General features: G+C 42.3%; 1 protein-coding gene across 3 annotated transcripts in view; it reads left to right on the top strand.

Moving 5' to 3' along the window:
• LOC134205803 (double-stranded RNA-specific editase Adar) overlaps positions 1-22,188 on the top strand; it is a 209,953-nt gene that overhangs the window by 176,397 nt on the left and 11,368 nt on the right. For all 3 annotated transcript variants that reach the window (XM_062681399.1, XM_062681398.1, XM_062681400.1), the window contains 2 exons: positions 13,500-13,950; positions 14,030-14,141. In XM_062681399.1, the coding sequence (XP_062537383.1) occupies positions 13,500-13,950; positions 14,030-14,141 (563 nt within the window). The remainder of the gene's footprint in view (positions 1-13,499; positions 13,951-14,029; positions 14,142-22,188) is intronic.

The following is a 22,188-nucleotide window of genomic DNA, read 5'->3' as shown; positions in this document are numbered from 1 at the left end:
ATTTGCTTTTTGATAGCCCGGAGCAATAACATCGAAATACGTCTGCTTTTGGGCTTGGCCTACATAATTTTTATGAAGTGATGAATTTCATAAACATGATGATAACACGATTCATGCCTTATATGTCAAAAACATAATGTTGCAAACTGGATAGAATCCTCGAATGCAAAAAAATAGCACTATGAAAGCTTAATTTGTCGTATAACGCCATACAATGGGCCACATTTAGTGTATTCTCTGAAATGCTTCGCGGACCGCAGGAAAAGAGTAGGAGGGTCGCACTTTGGGGATTACTGATTTAGAAGGAGAAAATGTTAACAATTTCAAGACTTCATGGATTAAGATTAAGATTGCGAGTGATTTGACTATGCGTTCAATTTGGGAATCTCGAGCTCATTCAGTAGCCGCTAGGTTGCGAAGCCCGACGGAGGCCCTTCGTAGCTAAGTTGGTTAAAGCACCAGTCTAGCGTATTAAGGGTCGTGGGTTCGAGTCCCATCAAAGGGAAAGTGGTTACCTCCAATACATTTTTCAAATCAATATCCTTTACGTAATGTACATATTCACATATGAGTTTTCAGAACATTGTAAATTAATGTCCAAGTCGGGTGGTTTAATCCCCGGAATATAAGCAAATAAATTTTTAAAGAAAAATAAATGTCTGCATGTTCTCCTTCATGACCTTGGCCAGCTGTTCCTTCATGTTGGCAATGACATAATTGTAGTAGATCCTCCGGTTGAGGTTTGTTCGCATGTTTTCTGGTTCGTTTCCAGCCGTTAGTTGTTTTTGTCAGCATCTTTAGCTGTAAAGGTGGTCGGATTTTAGATTTTGCAAACGCGAACCTGACTCGAACTCGATTTATAAATTTCTCTCAAACTCGACCCCGAACCCGGACAGAACATTCTTAGCAAACCCGAACCCGACCCGTTTACATTGGTAAGCAATTTAATTAAGTCAATTTTTGACCAGAAAAATTCAAACTAGAAATTTTCTGTATCTCTTTTCGTCGAAAACGATGTACGAACTCAAACAGCGAACAAGTCTCAAAATTAACAAAACCGAAAAATTAACAAAACCGAATCGGACCAATGCCTCAGTAGGCTAAAATACAGGATTAAATTAATACATAAAAATGAATTTCTGTCTGTCATAACCTTATAGACTCCGAAACTACTGAACCGATCGGCGTGAAAATTTGTATGCAGAGCTTTTTAGGGCCGGGGAAGATTCTTAAGATGTTTCGAGACCCCTCCCCCCTTTGGAAAGGGCGGCTCCCAAACAAATGAAACATAAATTTCTTCATAACTTGAGAATTAATCAGAAAATAAATCAAATTTTAGGCGAAACGAAGTTCGTCGGGTCTGCTAGTTGTATAATATATTAAATATACACCAATTATTAACATAGCTTAGGTCCAAACACACAATTTAAAGAAAAAGGGTTCCATTTCAATAAGTTGTTTGTGTAAAAGTAGAAATGTTTGAGTAATCATTTGCCGAATCAAATTTGCACCTGCAAATCCCATGGCCATGCTGCATTGCTAAAGAAAACAGCATTCCTTTGACTGTTATGGATCTGCCTTTCACGACAAATTTCCAATGGGAAAACCACTTTATGCAATTGTCCACTTCTTGATTATTACTAAAAATAAAAAATATATTGAATTGAATATCTGCTTGATTTTTATACAAATAAAATAGTGAAATAAAAATAGCTATCGTTTCCATTAGCAGCAACATACTTCGGAATAGACCAACGCAAAATGAACTTCCCTAAGAATTTATGACGTTTGAGGGGTCGTGAAAATCTTTGCTGGGTTTCCTATTCATATGCGACAAATTACAATATCAAGTTCCAAGCTGTTTTTCTGGTGCATCTAACGTCTCTATTGACAGCCAACCCAGGATGGCGTGCGGTCAGTTATGCTATCGTTCAATAAATTGTATGAAGCTAAGCGTTGCGTAATATATTGATGTTTCTTTTGATCAAATATAATAATCATTTAGATAAAATTGTGTTTTCGGACTATGTTTAGGTGTAAAACAATACCTAATACAATTTCACTGTATTTGAAATTTTTAATCTTAATATCACTAAGAGTATGTACCACATTTGAAACAGACTGGCTGACCTTTGGTTACGCGCGTAGGTCAAAGGCCTTAACTCCAGGGATTACTTGAATAACCAAAAACCTTTGGAAGACCCTTCCGCAACATTGTTTAAAAAAACTACGCCTCAAAATACATAAGATCCTACATGGAATAATATGCTCAAATATAACTGCTCACTAGCGCCGCTTCTTGGAAGAAGTACTCAATATACTGAGCACTGCTTTGTAGTCCTGGACATGCGGAACTATTTTGCCGAATACAACTTGAGTGTAGGTACAAAGGATTTCAAGCTAGAGCAATATTTCACTAATATAAGAATATTGCAGGCACACTCGCTCCACCTATTTGTAAAATTCCTAATAACATCTCCTTTCACATGGCAGTCCATTCCCTTCAGACGATCTTTGCTGAAGACATCATCTTTACAATTTCCAAATTTGTTTGATAAGAATATTTACAATGTACAATATTTTATTTATCGGAGTATCATGGGCAGTCTAAAATAATGGTTTCATACATATTACCACCTAGCGGCCAAATTATGAACTAATCAATGCCTCATATCAAAGCACATGCCTTCCTGCATAACCTTTTTGAAAAGGTGCAGTTCGAAATGGGTAGGAAACACTGTTTTTTAACCCTTTTTTTACGAAAACCCCTTACGAAAACGAAAACCTATGGTCAATCTTAGGTAACGTCCTAAAAAACGATTAATTCATTTTTCGATCTATCTAAAAAATCCGGATTTTAACCAAACATTCAAGAGTTATAACAATTTCAATTTTGGGTCAATATGACCTTAGAGCACAGACAACGTGAATTTTTCGATAATACCAGTTATTTTATTTTCAATATTTTCAAGCAAATTTGCACCTAGGTTTTTACCTCTTGGAAAACCAACCGGTTTGGTGTTCTGCACTATAAAGTATATAGTATATAGTATACAACAGCCACAATCCGCTGCTGATGGTCACGATAATCACTGATCTCGTCGTGGATATTGGAATGGTTGCCCCAATAGATCAGCGGTTCTCAACCTTTTTCTTGAGAGGTACCCCTCCAAACTTTCGCATGAATTGAGGTACCCCCTCTTGAAAATAGGCTTCCATGCCTTTGAAAGAATAATTCCGAGCCCTTTGAATGGAGCCTTCCGAGCCTCTTGAAAGAAGCTTCTGAAACTCTTGAAAGCAGGCTTCCGCACCTCTTGACAAGAGGCTTCCGAGCCTCTTGAATGGCGGCTTTCGAGCCACCTAAAAGGAGGCTTCCTTTGCATCCAAGCCTCTTGAAAGAAGAATTCTGAGCTTCTTGAAGAGAGGCTTCCGAGCCTTTTGAAAGGAGGCTTCCGTTTCACTTGAAAGTAGGTTTTCGAGCCTCTTAAGCTTTAGCCTCTCGAGCTTTTTGCAAGTAGGCTTCCGGTACCTCTTAAAAGAAGGTTGAACCTCTTGAAAGGAGCTTCTGGACCTCTTGAAAGTAGGGTTCCTCACCTCTTGATAAAATACTTCTGAGCGTCTTGTAGAGAGGCTTTCAAGCCTCTCGGATGGCGGCTTTCGAGCCTCTTAAAATGAGGCTTCTTTTGCATCTTGAAAGCACGCTTCTTAGCCTCTTGAAAGTAAACTTCTGAGCCTTTTGAAGGAAGAATTCCAAGCTTCTTGGAGGGAGGCCTCAAGGCCTTCTTAAAATGAGCTTCCGAGCCTCTTGAAAGTAGGCTTCCGGGCCTCTTAAAACGAGGCTTCCGGGCCTCTTGAAAGCAGGCTTCCGAGCCTCTTGAAAGGAGCTTTCCAAGCCTTTTGAAAAGAACCTTCCAAGCCTCTGGAAAGGAAGCTTCCGAGCCTTTTTAAAGAAGGCTTCCGAGCCTCTTGAAAGGAGCTTTCCGAGCTTTTTGAAAAGAACCTTCCAAGTTTCTTGAAAGGAGGCTTCCGAGCTTTTTGTAAGAAGGCTTCCGACTTTCTTGAAAGGAGCCTTCCGAGCGTGTTAAACTAAGGCTTCCGACCCTCTTAAAAGATACTTCCAAGCATCTTGGAAGGAGGCTTCCGAGGCTCTTGAAAGAAGGCTTCCGAGCTTCTTGATAAGAGGCTTTCAAGCCTCTTGCAAGTAGGCTTCCGAACTTCTTGAAAGGAGGCTTCCAAGCCTCTTGAAAGGAGGCTGCCGAGCCTCTTGAAAGTAGTCTTCCGAGCCTCTTGAAAGTAGGCTTCCGAGGCTCTTGAAAGGAGCTTTCCGAGCCTTTTGAAAAAAACCTTCCGAGCCTCTTGAAAGTAGGCTTCCGAGCCTCTTGAAGGGAGCTATTTTGAAAATAACCTTCTGAGCCTCTTGAAAGAAGGCTCCGACTTTCTTGAAAGGAGTCTTCTCTGAAAAAAGCCTTCATGCCTCTCAAACGAAGGCTTTAGATTCTAGATTTCAGTTCAAAAGCATATTCCCAACATATTATTCAACATTTTGTTTAGATCAGGTAGACTACATTGAAGATTTTTCAAATTTGCTCATTCGACGTTTTGTCCGTTTGATCTTTTGTTCCGCAGCCCTTGAGCAGGGTAGAATTTAATTGGCTTTGATTTACTGATCACCATGCATGTTATGTACAAGACAAAGTTCAAAACTTTTATCAAAACAATTATCAAAACTTTATCAATAAGTTACGATTGGAATTCAATACGTCCGCCATTACGCATTTTTGTCCGAGGTACCCCCTAGGGCCAGCGAAGGTACTCCCAGCGGTACATGTACCCCAGATTGAGAAACACTGCTATAGATAGTAGAATCTATAGATGAGCGAAAGCATGGATGGGTTCGTTTTTTTGACCGTGTACCAGGTGCATATGGCATCACACCCCTTAATATTTTCATTGAAATCGTGACGTCATGCTTGCTTGGAGACACGTTTGACAGTTCGTTTGGAGACAGAGGATTTATCTTCGCTCATCTATATATTCCACTAAGTATCTATAGTTGTCTCGATTCAGATCTTGATGCTGATAGTTATCCTGCATTTAGGGTGGTGTTCTTGTTTTGGTTCGGTATAGCAAAATTGTATGCGAATCTGCGAGATATATAACAAATTAAGAAAATTCGGGAATATTGTTAAGTATGCATCTACATTTAATAGGGTATCCACTTACGTCGACGTGTTTTCGTTTCTTTTAATTAACCACATCGTTTTCCTCCTGCGTGAAACGTTTTAATTTTCAAAACAGGTGGAGAATTGCACCCGACAAGAAATTAAAAGTATTTTAATATGTATAACTATTTTTTCACCAATTAATGACTAAACATTTGCACATTTTCGAACTTCAAATAAATTCTGAGACCTAAGGGTCTGTCTCATTTGGAGAATTAAACTGAAATTAAACTCAAAAGTGACTTTTCAATAATTATCGAATAACCCTGCTCGCAGAGTAAGATTACTTTGGAGAGATATCGAATCATTTTTCATCGATGTCTTATTAGAATTGGTGGGTAGCACCAACTATTCTTATGACAGGGTGATTTTCTAATTTTCGAGCTGTCACTTTTAAGTTTAATTCTCCAAATGAGACAGACCCTTAAGCTTTGTATCATTTCACGTATTAAATTTAATTCAATTTAAAAGTGACAGTTCTAAGATGAAAAAACCGGTTATAAGAATGGCTGGTGCTACCCAACAATGCTAATTTCTATATCTGTTAAAAGTAATCATGTTCTGCGAGCAGGCTTATTCGATGATTTTCAGTCTGTCGCATTTATTTTAAATTTGAGAGCCATTCTTATGAGCGGGTGATTTCATAATTTCCGAACTGTCCTTTTTGATTTTAATTTTTATTTTAATTCGCGAATCGGACAAAAGCCTAAGTTTAAGCGAAGATCCATTAATTACGTAACGCAAAAAATGGACATTTTTGACCCCCCCCTCTCCCTATGTTACAGTTTTTGTATGAAAGATCTGAAAATTTTGTATAGATCGTCACATAAGACAGACCCTAAAAGATTTGTGTGAACATCTGGTCCGTTGTTAATTGTCCTTCTTGAAAACCGCTTCAGAGTTTGCCGAAAAAGCAACCGGACACAGTCTCCTTAACAAGATTACTAGAATTCAATAGAGTACTTTGTAGGTGGTATTGAGGAGAACTATTATCTAGATGGTCATTGTGTGCCCTGTGCCCTTTCTTGTAGATAGGACATATGAGGCCATCAAGCCAGCTTGACGGCATTTCTACTCCCTCCCAGATCATTTCAATCACTTGGTGGATTTTTTCGTTCAACCGGTCACCCCTAACTTTTAACATCTCGATCGGGATTCCGTCCATCTCAGCGACCTTCCCGTTATTTCGCTCTCGCATAGCCTTGTCGTTACTTCGTCTAGCTGTTTGTCCATCATCTTCAATCCTGATTCTATTTGTGTACTCTTTGTTCAATTTTCCATTCAGCAGTAACTCAAAAGGCTCCTTGCAGCTGATCATGACAGCTCCTCCTCGATGAGTCCACGCCGAATCAAGTATATTTCACTACTGGACTGAATCGTGAGCCAATCGCTTCAAAACGCTCTCAGGTCGTCTTCAACTGCAAAAAGCCATTGTGTACGCGGCCCTCCACGAACCCTACGGTTTTTTCCGCGTTCTCAAAGTCCACAAAGTCGTCCACAAAGCCCAGAAGCATATTCGATCTTGTGATGATGGTACCACTTTTTTGTACATCAGCTCTCCTAAACGCTCCTCGAGCCCTATATTGAGCAGCAGAGTTCAGACTTCATCACCCTGGCTCAATTCCTCTAAAGTTACAAATGATATTGACATTTCATCTATCACACTTAATTTCAATCCGTCCAACGTTACATGAATCAGCCGTATCAGTTGCGCCGGAAAACCATGTCCTAGCATAATTTACCATAATTTGTTTCGTATCACTGAATGATACGCTGTGATTAGGGTGGCTCAAAAAACACTTTTTCAAATTTTTTGATGGGCCGCCCTCTTATTCGGCTCTATTTGATGCCCTGATGCTCTGGACAAAATTTCAGCCAAATCGGTCAACGTTTGAGCAGTGCTAAACTCGTTGAAAGTTTATATGGAAAAATGTATGCAGAAACATCCAAAAACAGTGATTTGCAGTTGGACGACACAATTTACGATCAAGAACAATGATACTCATTCAGTTCTTGTAGAATTAAATACAGAATGTTATGCTGAAAACCGCGAGAAGATTAGAGTTTATTACTGGAGTGTTGTAAGGGTGAATTTATTTCTTTTCAAAGGTAAAAGAAACGAAATTTGCTCAAACCCCACTTCAGAGAAATGCTAATAACTTAGCCGGCCAAACTCTAATCTTCTCGCGGTTTTCAGCATAACATTCTGTATTAAATTCTTCAAGATCTGGAAGAGCATCATAGTTCTTCATCGTAAATTGTGCCGACCAACTGCATTTCACTGTTTTTGGATGTTTCTGCATACATTTTTGCATATAAACTACCAACGAGTTTAGCACCGCCCAAACGTTGACCGATTTGGCTGAAATTTTGTCCAGAGCATCAGGGCATCAAATAGAAACGAATAAGAGGGCGGCCCATCAAAAAAAAAAATGGGAAAAGTTTTTCCCATACTAATTTGAGCCACCCTAGCTGTGATGTGTCTGAAAATTGTCTTCCCGGAATTTATCAAGGATTTGTCGCAGGGTAAACATGTGATCCGTCGTTGATCGGTCCTCACGAGCGCAGTTGCTGATGAAGCAAGTGTGTAGGAGCCAGACAAGACTAAATACTCATCCTACTTCAGGGCTGCCCAACGTACGGCCCGCGGGCCGGATGCAACCCTCGGCTTCATTTTTTTGTGGCCCGCCGCATATAAGAAAAATAACCTCATAATTGGCCCGCTGGCTTCATAATATGTAAGTTTTAAATCGAAGCTCGCGCTGCAAAACTATTAATTTTAATTTGAAACAAAAAAATATCATTTTACATAATTTGAAATGATTGCAAAGCGACCTCAAGACACAAAAGATGGATGTGGAACATCGCGTTTTAATTAAGAGATTTTTCAAAGTAGTTTATGCTCACGTTGAAAAATGGAAAGCCGATTTGGTCAATTTGTTCGGAAAGTTTTGCTATATTGAAGGAATAAAATCTGAATTTAAGCACTCTATGAAAAATCTGTTTTTTAAAGGGCTCAGGTAGGAAGCAAAAGTTGATAGAATTTCAAAGGTTTCAATTTATGTTTCCATTTATTTAATCAATTTATCGGTTCAATAGATTATAGAAGCAACAAACTGTTATCACTCGAGCTAATACGAAGTCTGAAAATGCAGCACGGGTCAGTTTTGCTGTTAGTAAAATTTTGGAAAAACGGATGATTTTTTTCCAGGACGGAGAACTTGTTAAGAATGCATTTCGGTTGTTGTTGTCATCGTGTCCTAAAGAAACTGCCTCTTTCTGTAGCATAGTTTGAGCGGAACACGGTGAAGAGTAAAAGTTCTCGCAGAAGATTTGAAAGCTACGTAACGTGAAATTGGAAAGAAAAATTGGCAACATGGAACAACTAACGGGGAAACCCTAAGGGGTGTTAAGACTTGTGTAAAGGACCTTTTATTCTCCTTCGAAAACTTAATTGATCTTACAATTGATAGAGCACCAGCAATGACAAGAATGAACAATGGCGTTGTGACAATTCTAAGAAAGGAAAAGCAATCACATTTATGGTGATAATTTCCTGCCATTCCATGTTCACCAAAAGAATCGATATGTGAAAATGATCAATATTTCTAGTATTGACGATCGTTAATCAGACAATCAACTTTATCAACGTTAAAGAACTGAACCCCCACCAATTATAAATGATGTTGGCCGAAATGAAAGTCGAATACGGAGACTTGCTGTATTATTGCGAATATTATTGATTTAGCCTTGGTACCATCCTTGGGAGATTTCATTCTTTTCGAAAAGGCTCTGCAAGATAAAGGAAAACTACTGCTCGAGCAGAATGATCCTGAATAGATTATTGACTCGGCTTTTCTAGCAGATATCGCCAAACATCTCAATGACTTCAAATTTGGTACATTTCTCTCATCCTGTTGAAAACAGAATGCTTGTAAAGTATCGAAATTTCTATTTTTTCAACATCCGGTAAACGGTGTGAATAGATTAATATAATGTTTCAAATGGAACTCTAATGCAACGACGAAAACAAAATAAGCAAAAAAGATTGTTTTAACGCAATTAAAATGTGTTTAGTTTTTCTAGAAAATGAAATAAATACAATATATTTTTTGAAAATATTTATAAAGTTATGTGTCGTATCAAATCCCAACCGTTAATGGCAATGAAAACGAAGGACAAATCTAAATCCGTTCTTCGTGAACAACGTCAAGAATAAACTTCTTGAAAAAAGCACGTCTTATTCTCGCGAAAGTAGTACACCGAATGACGTGACTCTCTTCTTTTCGCACGCTCGATACTTCCGGTGAGTCTCTCAAACGCAACACTCAACGCATTCTCATGGCGTGGTACCAATCAGGGTTGCCAGATCCCCAGAACAGATCACATTTACCAAGTGTGTTGCTATACGTTTTTCAAATTATAATTTAGAGATAGATGATAACTTCTGTTTAATATTTTATCTGCTTCACTACATTATGTACAGAATATTTTCTGGCCCGCCAGCTAGTGTGAATTCTAAAAACTGGCCCGTGACTTGAAAAGGTTGGGCAGGTCTGCCCTACTTGGTTGTAATTCTGGAAATTGTTTGCGAGAGTTCGGCTACGTGCCTGGTGCTAGGAATTTGGTTTCATCAGTACCCGCTAATCTGCGGAGGACGACGAAGATCATTCGTAGCTTATTTAGGAAACCTGTCTAGCGTACTAGTTTCGTGAGATCAAACCCCACCGAAGGGAGCAGTTACCCTCCAATACCTTTTTCGAACTAAATCTCACATGTTGTGCATATGCATAAATTGAGTTTCAGACATAGTAATGTTTGAGATGTTCAGCCGAAAGTTGGTCCTTCCCCGCAGTTTTATAGTTTTTTTTGTTCGCTAATCGCTAATGTTTATTCTGTTCACTGATGCACCGTCACATCCACAATTTAATAAAGATTCGACGTGTTGTTTGCAGTTGGCAGCAACTTCGATTTTATTTTCTGTCAGCAAATTCCCTTCTTGGTCGTTGCACATGATGGAACGTACACACGGTCAAGCAGTTCGACCAACATTGACTCCACCTCCCGTTTATTCAAACATTCATCAATTTTTATCAACACCGACACGAACAATCAATTTATTCGACCAACAATATCACACACGAACGACCGAAGCACCAACTCGAGCACCAACCATCAAAAAATATATGGGGGTTTGTGCAACTTCACTACAAATGCTCAAACATGTTCGGCGAACCTTGACTCCACCCCCGACAACTCAAACCAAAATCAAACCGTTTTAATTTTTTCCAACCGAGCCGCCAACTGTCAAATGGTTGTTCGAACAACTTCACACACGTTCAAACAAAGCAGCAACCGAAGCGTTTTCTTGGGGGTGGAGCCAATGTTCGTCGAACTGCTTGACTGGTGTGTACGTAGCATGACGGGATATGGGACTGTCTTTCCTACGCCTCACTAATCACTTGTTCTTCAAACTCTTTTTTCTTCCTGCGGTACCGATCTCTATTCGATTGGGTACCCGACACCAACATCCAGCTTCTGGCAACGTTCTTCTCGATCTGTCAATCTCTGGCACTCTACATTGAAACAACCAGTCCTGGGTCGCCTTTGTGCAGTGCTTATCGTTTTTCGGTCTATTGTGCTCACCGATCCATGGATCGACTCTCATAGATTGTAAATGTTTTCGCTAACGTTGTTTGCACTTATCCTTCCGTCAAACGTCTGTGGATATTGTAACGCATCGTTTGACACTGTTGACAACCGTGTACGAATTTTACTGACGACAACGATCAGAGTCAAGATTCGGACCTCTAGAAGTCCGCACATGGATAATATCCGTGAAATGCCGAAAATGTGGGTGTCCTCAGGTGGGAAAATGCATATGATTATGAATATTGATTTTTCTTAAGTTTCGTGATAATTTTCAACTATTTAGAAAAGATGTATCGATTATTGCAGAGCTAGTTTAGATGCTCATAAAAATTGCTGAACGTAATTAATGGTCATCCATAACGTACATCATGAAGTGTGGAAGTTCAGAGGCGTGACAATTCATATAAACATTCTAGATATCAAAAACAGTCGCTCTAAGCTAAGCAAAACTTAAAATGTAATTTAATTATTGCGCAATCTTGCATTTATGAAAAAGTAATACAAATTGGTTTTCCTTTTTATTGTCATTTAAAGTTTACAAATTGAGGGGGTTAGAAGCAGAGGGGTGTGAGTAACACTTTGAGAAAATTTTTGTTGAGTATAGTAAAAAAGTTTCGATTTTGCAGTTTTGTGCCAATATTGGTGTATCGTTTGAACCGTACGAACAGTACCATGAAAAAAAGTACATGTCAACTTCCAATATACGAACATCTAAGAAACGAAAAGCCTATTGAAAAATTTATCCCAGGAGTAAGTTGTTTTTCGACGCCAACGTTGGACACCCTCATTTGTGATTTTTTATGTATTTATAAAAAGAAATCAGTTATAGATATATTTCATGACTCCTCAACCTTATTAGATTTTTAATGAGCATTTTAATACATTTGAGATATTTTTCTTTCAATTATTGAAAATTTAAATATTTTTGTTTAGTAATGCTTATGTAAGGGTCAACCATTTGAAAAAGCTTTGTTTTCACATTATTCACAGCTCACCACACATTTACATTTATGTCAAATACCTAAACTCGTATTTCTTTTTGTTGAAAAAAAACTTTGGGTTTTGTTCTATATTTTGCTTCTAACAAACAAAACTGATAAATTGATTAATTTTATCGTTCAGTTATTATTAATACCATCTAATTTAATTAAAAAAAACTATGAAAAAGCGACAAAATTTTCATTGATTTTTTCAAATACATTTAAACTGTACTAATATCATTGGAAATTAACACTGAACAAAAAATCACTGCACTGCGTGTGGCTTCAAAATTTTAGTCAATTATCTTGAATTCAAATGATCTTACCTTGAAATCTCCGAACTATTATAGACAACGATGAGCCGTTACTGCCGACACGGAGAGCAAAAATTGGAAAAAGTATGCTTTACTATGTAGAAATAAAAAAACTAACGGAGAGCGCGAGTACTTTGCAGCTTTTAGGCCCCGCCCCTTTGGTAGTGCACTACTAACTATTCGAGATGCTTCACACTAGACTGTTGTATATACAATTTACTGTTTGTAGTAGATAAATTAGACGCAAATGAACAACTAGATGAAATTGTGTTAAAACAGAACAGTAGTGGAAGCTCTCCAAATATACTTCAATGTGTTATGAAAAAAGATCGTTGTAGAGAGCTTAATCTTCACTCACGCTTGATCCAGTTTCTCGGCAGCTGGAATCGACAAACAGATGTCACATCTACTAACATACACTATATTATATTATTCGAATAGGAATAAAATTCTCACAATTGTACATTTTGGCACCTGGGAAACTTAATTGAATGTCATTATCCCCAGAATTCTAATTGAATCCCTCACGTTTCACGCATCCTACCAATGCTTTCTGGTCCCGTGCTCGTATTCTTTAGGAATCGTGCTTCAGGATTCCCACTAGAACAGGAATTCCAATTGTTATTGTGCCGATTCATTTAAAAGCGGAACGCCACGAATGCGTTTTTCTCACGTGTCTCAATTCCCACAGGAACATCAGATTTATTTCATTATTAAATGTTGTCAAATATTCAATGATGAAACTCGCACCATTCCCAGCATCGCATGTTTCGATGTTATTCGATGTTTCTTTCTATGTTGAATTCTTCCCATGACATTGACTTGTATAATCGCCATAATTCTATTCTACTTTACCAACAAATCATATCTAGCCAAGAAAACACATACAATGGGAACGCGTAACGTATTTCAAAGGATTTGATATCTGTCCTATGACTATTTCGACTTCTTGCGAATACTAACACTACTTTTCTTCATTTCTCATCATCTCCGATTGATTACGTGAATGATTTTCAACAACATACCTTTGGTTTTGGTTTTGTCTTTAGTATTTCTTGACCTCTCTGAAAAGTACTTTTCTGTGTGTGAGTGCGTGATCGAAACAATAGTTTTCTAACATTTCTTTTCCTTCTCCACCCCCCATTCTCGGCCTACCTTCCAAATCCAAAAACTGAATCATGCAACCGTCGTTCGCTACTGTACTTCCCGCGTCTCCATCTATCACTGCCCACTGAATCGAAACAACTCTCGAAAACGATCTTCCCGTGTTTTCTCTGTTTACTCCGCTGCCCGCGCCCCACCAACAACCTCCGTGACGTGACGGAACGCAGAGCTCAAGGCGTCGGCGGTCAACGCGTCGCGCAACGTCCCGGCCGGCCAGCCACCGAAGCCGCAACCGGAAAAAGGACCGGTCATGCTGCTGCACGAACTGTTCACCGATGCACACTTCGAATGCGTCTCGACCGATGGACTGCAGCACTCCAAGTTCACCGTGGTCGTGACGGTCGATAGCCAGCGCTTCGAGGGTACCGGCCCGTCGAAGAAGATGGCTAAGAATGCTGCGGCCAAGGCGGCCCTCGCGTCCATGTGCAACATCTCGTTCAGTCCGCTGCAGCAGGCCAAGTTCGGGGTGATGAATGCGGCGGCCGGGATGGGGGCGGGCGCAGGCGCTGGCGGTCTCGGCCCCGGTGGGGTCGGTATGAACGGGGACGCCGGTGGGGGCTGCTACGATCAGCAGAAGAACGTCGAACTGCCGCAGACGTTTGCCGACGCGGTCGGAAAGTAGGTGTTGCTTTAACGGTGGATGGGTAGAAGATGGAGCGGATTTTAAAGTAATTTTGATTCAATTGTTCGCTTGTAGGTTGGTCATCGAGAAGTTCAACGAAGTGATGAAAGGCAACGACGTCTACTCGAGACGGAAGGTATTGGCTGGAATCGTTATGACCCAAGGATATGACGCCAAGTCGGCAAAGGTAAGCGAATTATTATTCGTACAATTAATCTAGATTCAACTTATCTATGTGTTGATCATCCTTATCTAATCAACATTTGCTACCCATATCCCCACCGATCGTAAGGACCTGGCCAGGTTTGAACAAAGAGATCGTTGAATGAAAAACATGGCAGAGCCGAGGCTTTTTTTCTGGCGCATCTAACGTCTCTATCGACAGCCTACCCAGGATGGTGTTCGGTCAGTTATGCTATGCTACGTGTTGATTCTCCACAAATCTGTTCTGTAACCCTTGAAGAATCTCTTTTGAAGATCGCCTCAGAATATTCAAGGCATTTCTTTAGGACTTTTGGGATATCCTTTTTAGATTCGTTTGCGAAATCTTATACAGATTCTCCTTAAAATATTTTCATTGCTACAAATCTCTTCGGATGCTCTCAGAGCCCACAACAGACTTCTGCGGATTCTCTCAAAACCTTTTACAATATCTTCCTGGTTTTTGTCTACAAATTCTTCTCTGCGGAATTTTTTCGAAGGCAATCCTCGACAGATTCCGAAAGGAATTCTCGACGGATTCCGAAGGGAATCCTCGACGGGTTCGAAAAGGAATCCTCGGCGGATTCCGAAAAGAATTCTCAACGGATTCCCAAGTTAATCCTCAACGGATTCCGAAGGGAATCCTCGACGGACTCCGAAGGGAATCCTTGACGGGTTCGAAAAGAAATCCTCGGCGGATTCCGAAGGGAATCCTCAATGGATTCCGAGAAAAATCTTCAACGGATTTCTAAGAGTAAAATCAACAGTGATTCAAATCGTTCGGGGCTGTCAGTTTGAATATGAATCTAAAACATTAATTTTCCCAGCAGCTGTTCTAGATTCAGTTTTTATACCAGTCAACTGTCAAAAAAATAAAACTGGTATAACGCTCCGTTCTATTTTCTGCAGATTTGAACCACGATTGAATCACGAGATTCAAATATGTTTCAATTGTTTTGGTGTATGGATGCGTCATTTTATCTACGGATCAATCCACTTTGCAACTCCGGCGCCTTTCTTGGCAGTAACATAATGATTTCAATTAATTGAAAATTTGAAAAACATGAATAGAACACTGCTGGGGAAACCAGCGAGTTTGTTCTATTCTCCAGATTCAAACTAGAATAGTGATCAAAAATTTAGAATGAAACTGAATCACTCCTGATTTCACCCTAAGTTCATCCTCAATGGATTCCGATGGGAATTCTCAACGGATTCCGAAGGGAATCGTCATCGGATTCCGAAGGGAATCCTCATCGGATTCCGAAGGGAATCCTCAACGGATTCCGAAGGGAATCCTCATCGGATTCCGAAGGGAATCCTCATCGGATTCCGATGGGAATCCTCAACGGATTCCGATGGGAATCCTCAACGGATTCCGATGGGAATCCTCAACGGATTCCGATGGGAATCCTCAACGGATTCCGAAGGGAATCCTCAACGGATTCCGAAGGGAATCCTCAACGGATTCCGAAGGGAATCCTCAACGGATTCCGAAGGGAATCCTCAACGGATTCCGAAGGGAATCCTCAACGGATTCCGAAGGGAATCCTCAACGGATTCCGAAAGGAATCCTCAACGGATTCCGAAGGGAATCCTCAACGGATTCCGAAGGGAATCCTCAACGGATTCCGAAGGGAATCCTCAACGGATTCCGAAGGGAATCCTCATCGGATTCCGAAGGGAATCCTCATCGGATTCCGAAGGGAATCCTCATCGGATTCCGAAGGGAATCCTCATCGGATTCCGAAGGGAATCCTTATCGAATTCCGAGGGGAATCCTCATCAGATTCCGAAGGGAATTCTCATCGGATTCCGAAGGGAATCCTCATCGGATTCCGAAGGGAATCCTCATCGGATTCCGAAGGGAATCCTCGACGGGTTCGAAAAGGAATCCTCGACGGGTTCGAAAAGAAATCCTCGGCGGATTCCGAAGGGAATCCTCAATGGATTCCGAGAAAAATCTTCAACGGATTTCAGTAAAATCAGCAGTGATTCAAATCGTTCGGGGCTGTCAGTTTGAATATGAATCTGAAACATTAATTTTCCCAGCAGCTGTTCTAGATTCAGTTTTTTACCAGTCAACTGTCAAAAAATAAAACTGGTATAACGCTCCGTTCTATTTTCTGCAGATTTGAACCACGATTGAATCACGAGATTCAAATATGTTTCAATTGTTTTGGTGTATGGATGCGTCATTTTATCTACGGATCAATCCACTTTGCAATTCCGGCGCCTTTCTTGGCAGTAACATAATGATTTCAATTAATTGAAAATTTGAAAACCATGAATAGAACACTTTTGGGGAAACCAGCGAGTTTGTTCTATTTTGCTCCAGATTCAAACTAGAATAGTGATCAAAAATTTAGAATGAAGCTGAATCACTCCTGATTTCACCCTAAGTTCATCCTCAATGGATTCCGATGGGAATTCTCAACGGATTCCGAAGGGAATCCACATCGGATTCCGAAGGAATCCTCAACGGATTCGAAGGAATCCTCAACGGATTCGAAGGAATCCTCAACGGATCCCGAAGGAATCCTCATCGATTCCGAAGGAATCCTCATCGGATTCGAACGGAACTCATCGATTCGAAGGAATCCTCATCGGATTCCGAAGGAATCCTCATCGGATTCGAAGGAATCCTCATCGGATTCGAAGGAATCCTCATCGGATTCCGAAGGAATCCTCATCGGATTCGAAGGAATCCTCATCGGATTCCGAAGGAATCCTCATCGGATTCCGAAGGAATCCTGATCGGATTCGAAGGAATCCTCATCGGATTCCGAAGGAATCCTCATCGGATTCGAACGGAATCCTCATCGGATTCCGAAGGAATCCTCATCGGATTCAGAAGGAATCCTCATCGGATTTCAGAGGAAATCCTCAGCGGATTCCGAAGAAATCCTCATCGGATTCCGAAGGGAATCCTCATCGGATTCCGAAGGGAATCCTCATCGGATTCCGAAGGGAATCCTCATCGGATTCCGAAGGGAATCCTCATCGGATTCCGAAGGGAATCCTCATCGGATTCCGAAGGGAATCCTCATCGGATTCCGAAGGGAATCCTCATCGGATTCCGAAGGGAATCCTCATCGGATTCCGAAGGGAATCCTCATCGGATTCCGAAGGGAATCCTCATAGGATTCTGAAGGAAATCCTCATCGGATTCCGAGGGAATCCTCATCGGATTTCAGAGGGAATCCTCATCGGATTCCGAAGGGAATCCTCATCGGATTCCGAAGGGAATCCTCATCGGATTCCGAAGGGAATCCTTATCGAATTCCGAGGGGAATCCTCATCGGATTCCGAAGGGAATCCTTAACGGATTGCGAAGGGAAACCTCAACGGATTCCGAAGGGAAACCTCAACGGATTCCGAAGGGAATCCTCAACGAATTCCTAAGGGAATCCTCAACGGATTCCGAAGGGAATTTTCAACGGATTCCGAAAGGATTCCGCAACGGATTCTGAAGGGAATCCTCATCGGATTCCGAATGGAATCCTCATCGGATTCCGAAGGGAATTCTCATTGGATTCCGAAGGGAATCCTCATCGGATTCCGAAGGGAATCCTCGACGGATTCCGAAGGGAATCCTCAACGGATTTCGAAGGGAATCCTCAACGGATTTCGAAGGGAATCCTTAACGGATTGCGAAGGGAATCCTTAACGGGTTGCGAAGGGAAACCTCAACGGATTCCGAAGGGAATTCTCATTGGATTCCGGAGGGAATCCTGCAACGGATTCCGGAGGGAATCCTTCAACGGACTCCGAAAGAAAATCTCAACGGACTCCGAAGGGAATCCTCATCGCATTCCGAAGGGAATCCTAATCTGATTCCAAAGGGAATCCTAATCGGATTCGAAGGAATCTCATCGGATTCCGAAGGAATCCTAATCGGATTCCAAAGGGAAATCCTAATCGGATTCCAGAGGGAATCCTCATAGGATTCCAGAGGGAATCCTCATCGGATTTCAGAGGGAATCCTCATCGGATTCCGAAGAAATCCTCATCGGATTCCGAAAGTCGAAGGGAATCCTCATCGGATTCCGAAGGGAATCCTCATCGGATTCCGAAGGGAATTCTCATCGGATTCCGAAGGGAATTCTCATCGGATTCCGAAGGGAATCCTCATCGGATTCGAAGGAAACTCATCGATTCGAAGGAATCCTCATCGGATTCCGAAGGGAATCCTCATCGGATTCCGAAGGAATCCTCATCGGATTCCGAAGGAATCCTCATCGGATTCCGAAGGGAATCCTCATCGGATTCGAAGGAATCCTCATCGGATTCGAAGGAATCCTCATCGGATTCGAAGGAATCCTCATCGATTCCGAAGGGAATCCTCATCGGATTCGAAGGAATCCTCATCGGATTCCGAAGGAATCCTCATCGGATTCCGAAGGAATCCTCATCGGATTCGAAGGAATCCTCATCGGATTCGAAGGAATCCTCATCGGATTCCGGAGGAATCCTCATCGGATTCCGGAGGAATCCTCATCGGATTCCGGAGGAATCCTCATCGGATTCCGGAGGAATCCTCATCGGATTCCGGAGGAATCCTCATCGGATTCCGGAGGAATCCTCATCGGATTCCGGAGGAATCCTCATCGGATTCCGGAGGAATCCTCATCGGATTCCGGAGGAATCCTCATCGGATTCCGGAGGAATCCTCATCGGATTCCGGAGGAATCCTCATCGGATTCGGAGGAATCCTCATCGGATTCCGGAGGAATCCTCATCGGATTCCGGAGGAATCCTCATCGGATTCCGGAGGAATCCTCATCGGATTCCGGAGGAATCCTCATCATCGGATTCCGGAGGAATCCTCATCGGATTCCGAAGGAATCCTTATCGAATTCGAGGAATCCTCATCAGATTCCGAAGGAATTCTCATCGGATTCCGAAGGAATCCTCATCGGATTCCGAAGGGAATCCTCATCGGATTCCGAAGGGAATCCTCGACGGGTTCGAAAAGGAATCCTCGACGGGTTCGAAAAGAAATCCTCGGCGGATTCCGAAGGGAATCCTCAATGGATTCCGAAGAAAAATCTTCAACGGATTTCAGTAAAATCAGCAGTGATTCAAATCGTTCGGGGCTGTCAGTTTGAATATGAATCTGAAACATTAATTTTCCCAGCAGCTGTTCTAGATTCAGTTTTTTACCAGTCAACTGTCAAAAAATAAAACTGGTATAACGCTCCGTTCTATTTTCTGCAGATTTGAACCACGATTGAATCACGAGATTCAAATATGTTTCAATTGTTTTGGTGTATGGATGCGTCATTTTATCTACGGATCAATCCACTTTGCAATTCCGGCGCCTTTCTTGGCAGTAACATAATGATTTCAATTAATTGAAAATTTGAAAACCATGAATAGAACACTTTTGGGGAAACCAGCGAGTTTGTTCTATTTTGCTCCAGATTCAAACTAGAATAGTGATCAAAAATTTAGAATGAAGCTGAATCACTCCTGATTTCACCCTAAGTTCATCCTCAATGGATTCCGATGGGAATTCTCAACGGATTCCGAAGGGAATCCACATCGGATTCCGAAGGGAATCCTCAACGGATTCCGAAGGGAATCCTCAACGGATTCCGAAGGGAATCCTCAACGGATCCCGAAGGGAATCCTCATCGGATTCCGAAGGGAATCCTCATCGGATTCCGAACGGAATCCTCATCGGATTCCGAACGGAATCCTCATCGGATTCCGAACGGAATCCTCATCGGATTCCGAAGGGAATCCTCATCGGATTCCGAAGGGAATCCTCATCGGATTCCGAAGGGAATCCTCATCGGATTCCGAAGGGAATCCTCATCGGATTCCGAAGGGAATCCTCATCGGATTCGAAGGAATCCTCATCGATTCCGAAGGAATCCTCATCGGATTCCGAAGGAATCCTCATCGGATTCCGAAGGAATCCTCATCGGATTCGAAGGAATCCTCATCGGATTCCGAAGGAATCCTCATCGGATTCGAAGGAATCCTCATCGGATTCCGAAGGAATCCTCATCGGATTCCGAACGGAATCCTCATCGGATTCAGAAGGAATCCTCATCGGATTCCGAGGAATCCTCATCGGATTCCGAAGGAATCCTCATCGGATTCCGAAGGAATCCTCATCGGATTCGAAGGGAATCCTCATCGGATTCCGAAGGGAATCCTCATCGATTCGAAGGAATCCTCATCGGATTCCGAAAGTCGAAGGGAATCCTCATCGGATTCCGAAAGTCGAAGGGAATCCTCATCGGATTCCGAAAGTCGAAGGGAATCCTCAACGGATTCCGGAGGGAATCCTCAACGGATTCCGGAGGGAATCCTCAACGGATTCCGGAGGGAATCCTTAACGGATTCCGGAGGGAATCCTCAACGGATTCGAAGGGAATCCTCATCGGATTCGAAGGAATCCTCATCGGATTCCGAAGGGAATCCTCATAGGATTCCGAAGGGAATCCTCATCGGATTCCGAAGGGAATCCTCATCGGATTCCGAAGGGAATCCTCATCGGATTCCGAAGGGAATCCTTATCGAATTCCGAGGGGAATCCTCATCGGATTCCGAAGGGAATCCTTAACGGATTGCGAAGGGAAACCTCAACGGATTCCGAAGGGAAACCTCAACGGATTCCGAAGGGAAACCTCAACGGATTCCGAAGGGAATCCTCAACGAATTCCTAAGGGAATCCTCAACGGATTCCGAAGGGAATTTTCAACGGATTCCGAAAGGATTCCGCAACGGATTCTGAAGGGAATCCTCATCGGATTCCGAATGGAATCCTCATCGGATTCCGAAGGGAATTCTCATTGGATTCCGAAGGGAATCCTCATCGGATTCCGAAGGGAATCCTCATCGGATTCCGAAGGGAATCCTCGACGGATTCCGAAGGGAATCCTCGACGGATTCCGAAGGGAATCCTCAACGGATTTCGAAGGGAATCCTTAACGGATTGCGAAGGGAATCCTTAACGGGTTGCGAAGGGAAACCTCAACGGATTCCGAAGGGAATTCTCATTGGATTCCGAAGGGAATCCTCATCGGATTCCGAAGGGAATCCTCATCGGACTCCGAAGGGAATCCTCATCGGACTCCGAAGGGAATCCTCATCGGATTCCGAAGGGAATCCTCATCGGATTCCGAAGGGAATCCTCATCGGATTCCGAAGGGAATCCTCATCGGATTCCGAAGGGAATCCTCATCGGATTCCGAAGGGAATCCTCATCGGATTCCGAAAGTCGAAGGAATCCTCATCGGATTCCGAAAGAATCCTCATCGGATTCCGAAGGAATCCTCATCGGATTCCGAAGGGAATCCTCATCGGATTCGAAGGAATCCTCATCGGATTCCGAAGGAATCCTCATCGGATTCCGAAGGAATCCTCATCGGATTCGAAGGAATCCTCATCGGATTCCGAAGGAATCCTCATCGGATTCGAAGGAATCCTCATCGGATCCAGAAGGAATCCTCATCGGATTCGAAGGAATCCTCATCAGTTCGAAGGAATCCTCATCGGATTCGAAGGAATCCTCATCGGATTCGAAGGAATCCTCATCGGATTCGAAGGAATCCTCATCGGATTCGAAGGAATCCTCATCGGATTCCGAAGGAATCCTCATCGGATTCAGAGGAATCCTCATCGGATTCCGAAGGAATCCTCATCGGATTCCGAAGGGAATCCTCATCGGATTCCGAAGGAATCCTCATCGGATTCCGGAGGAATCCTCATCGGATTCCGGAGGAATCCTCATCGGATTCGGAGGAATCCTCATCGGATTCCGGAGGAATCCTCATCGGATTCCGGAGGAATCCTCATCGGATTCGGAGGAATCCTCATCGGATTCGGAGGAATCCTCATCGATTCGGAGGAATCCTCATCGGATTCCGGAGGAAATCCTCATCGGATTCGGAGGAATCCTCATCGGATTCCGGAGGAATCCTCATCGGATTCCGGAGGAATCCTCATCGGATTCCGGAGGAATCCTCATCGGATTCGGAGGAATCCTCATCGGATTCCGGAGGAATCCTCATCGG

This window comes from Armigeres subalbatus, chromosome 1, assembly GCF_024139115.2.
Source record: "Armigeres subalbatus isolate Guangzhou_Male chromosome 1, GZ_Asu_2, whole genome shotgun sequence".
Classification (NCBI taxonomy): domain Eukaryota; kingdom Metazoa; phylum Arthropoda; class Insecta; order Diptera; family Culicidae; genus Armigeres; species Armigeres subalbatus.
This window is presented reverse-complemented; position numbering and strand designations above follow the sequence as displayed.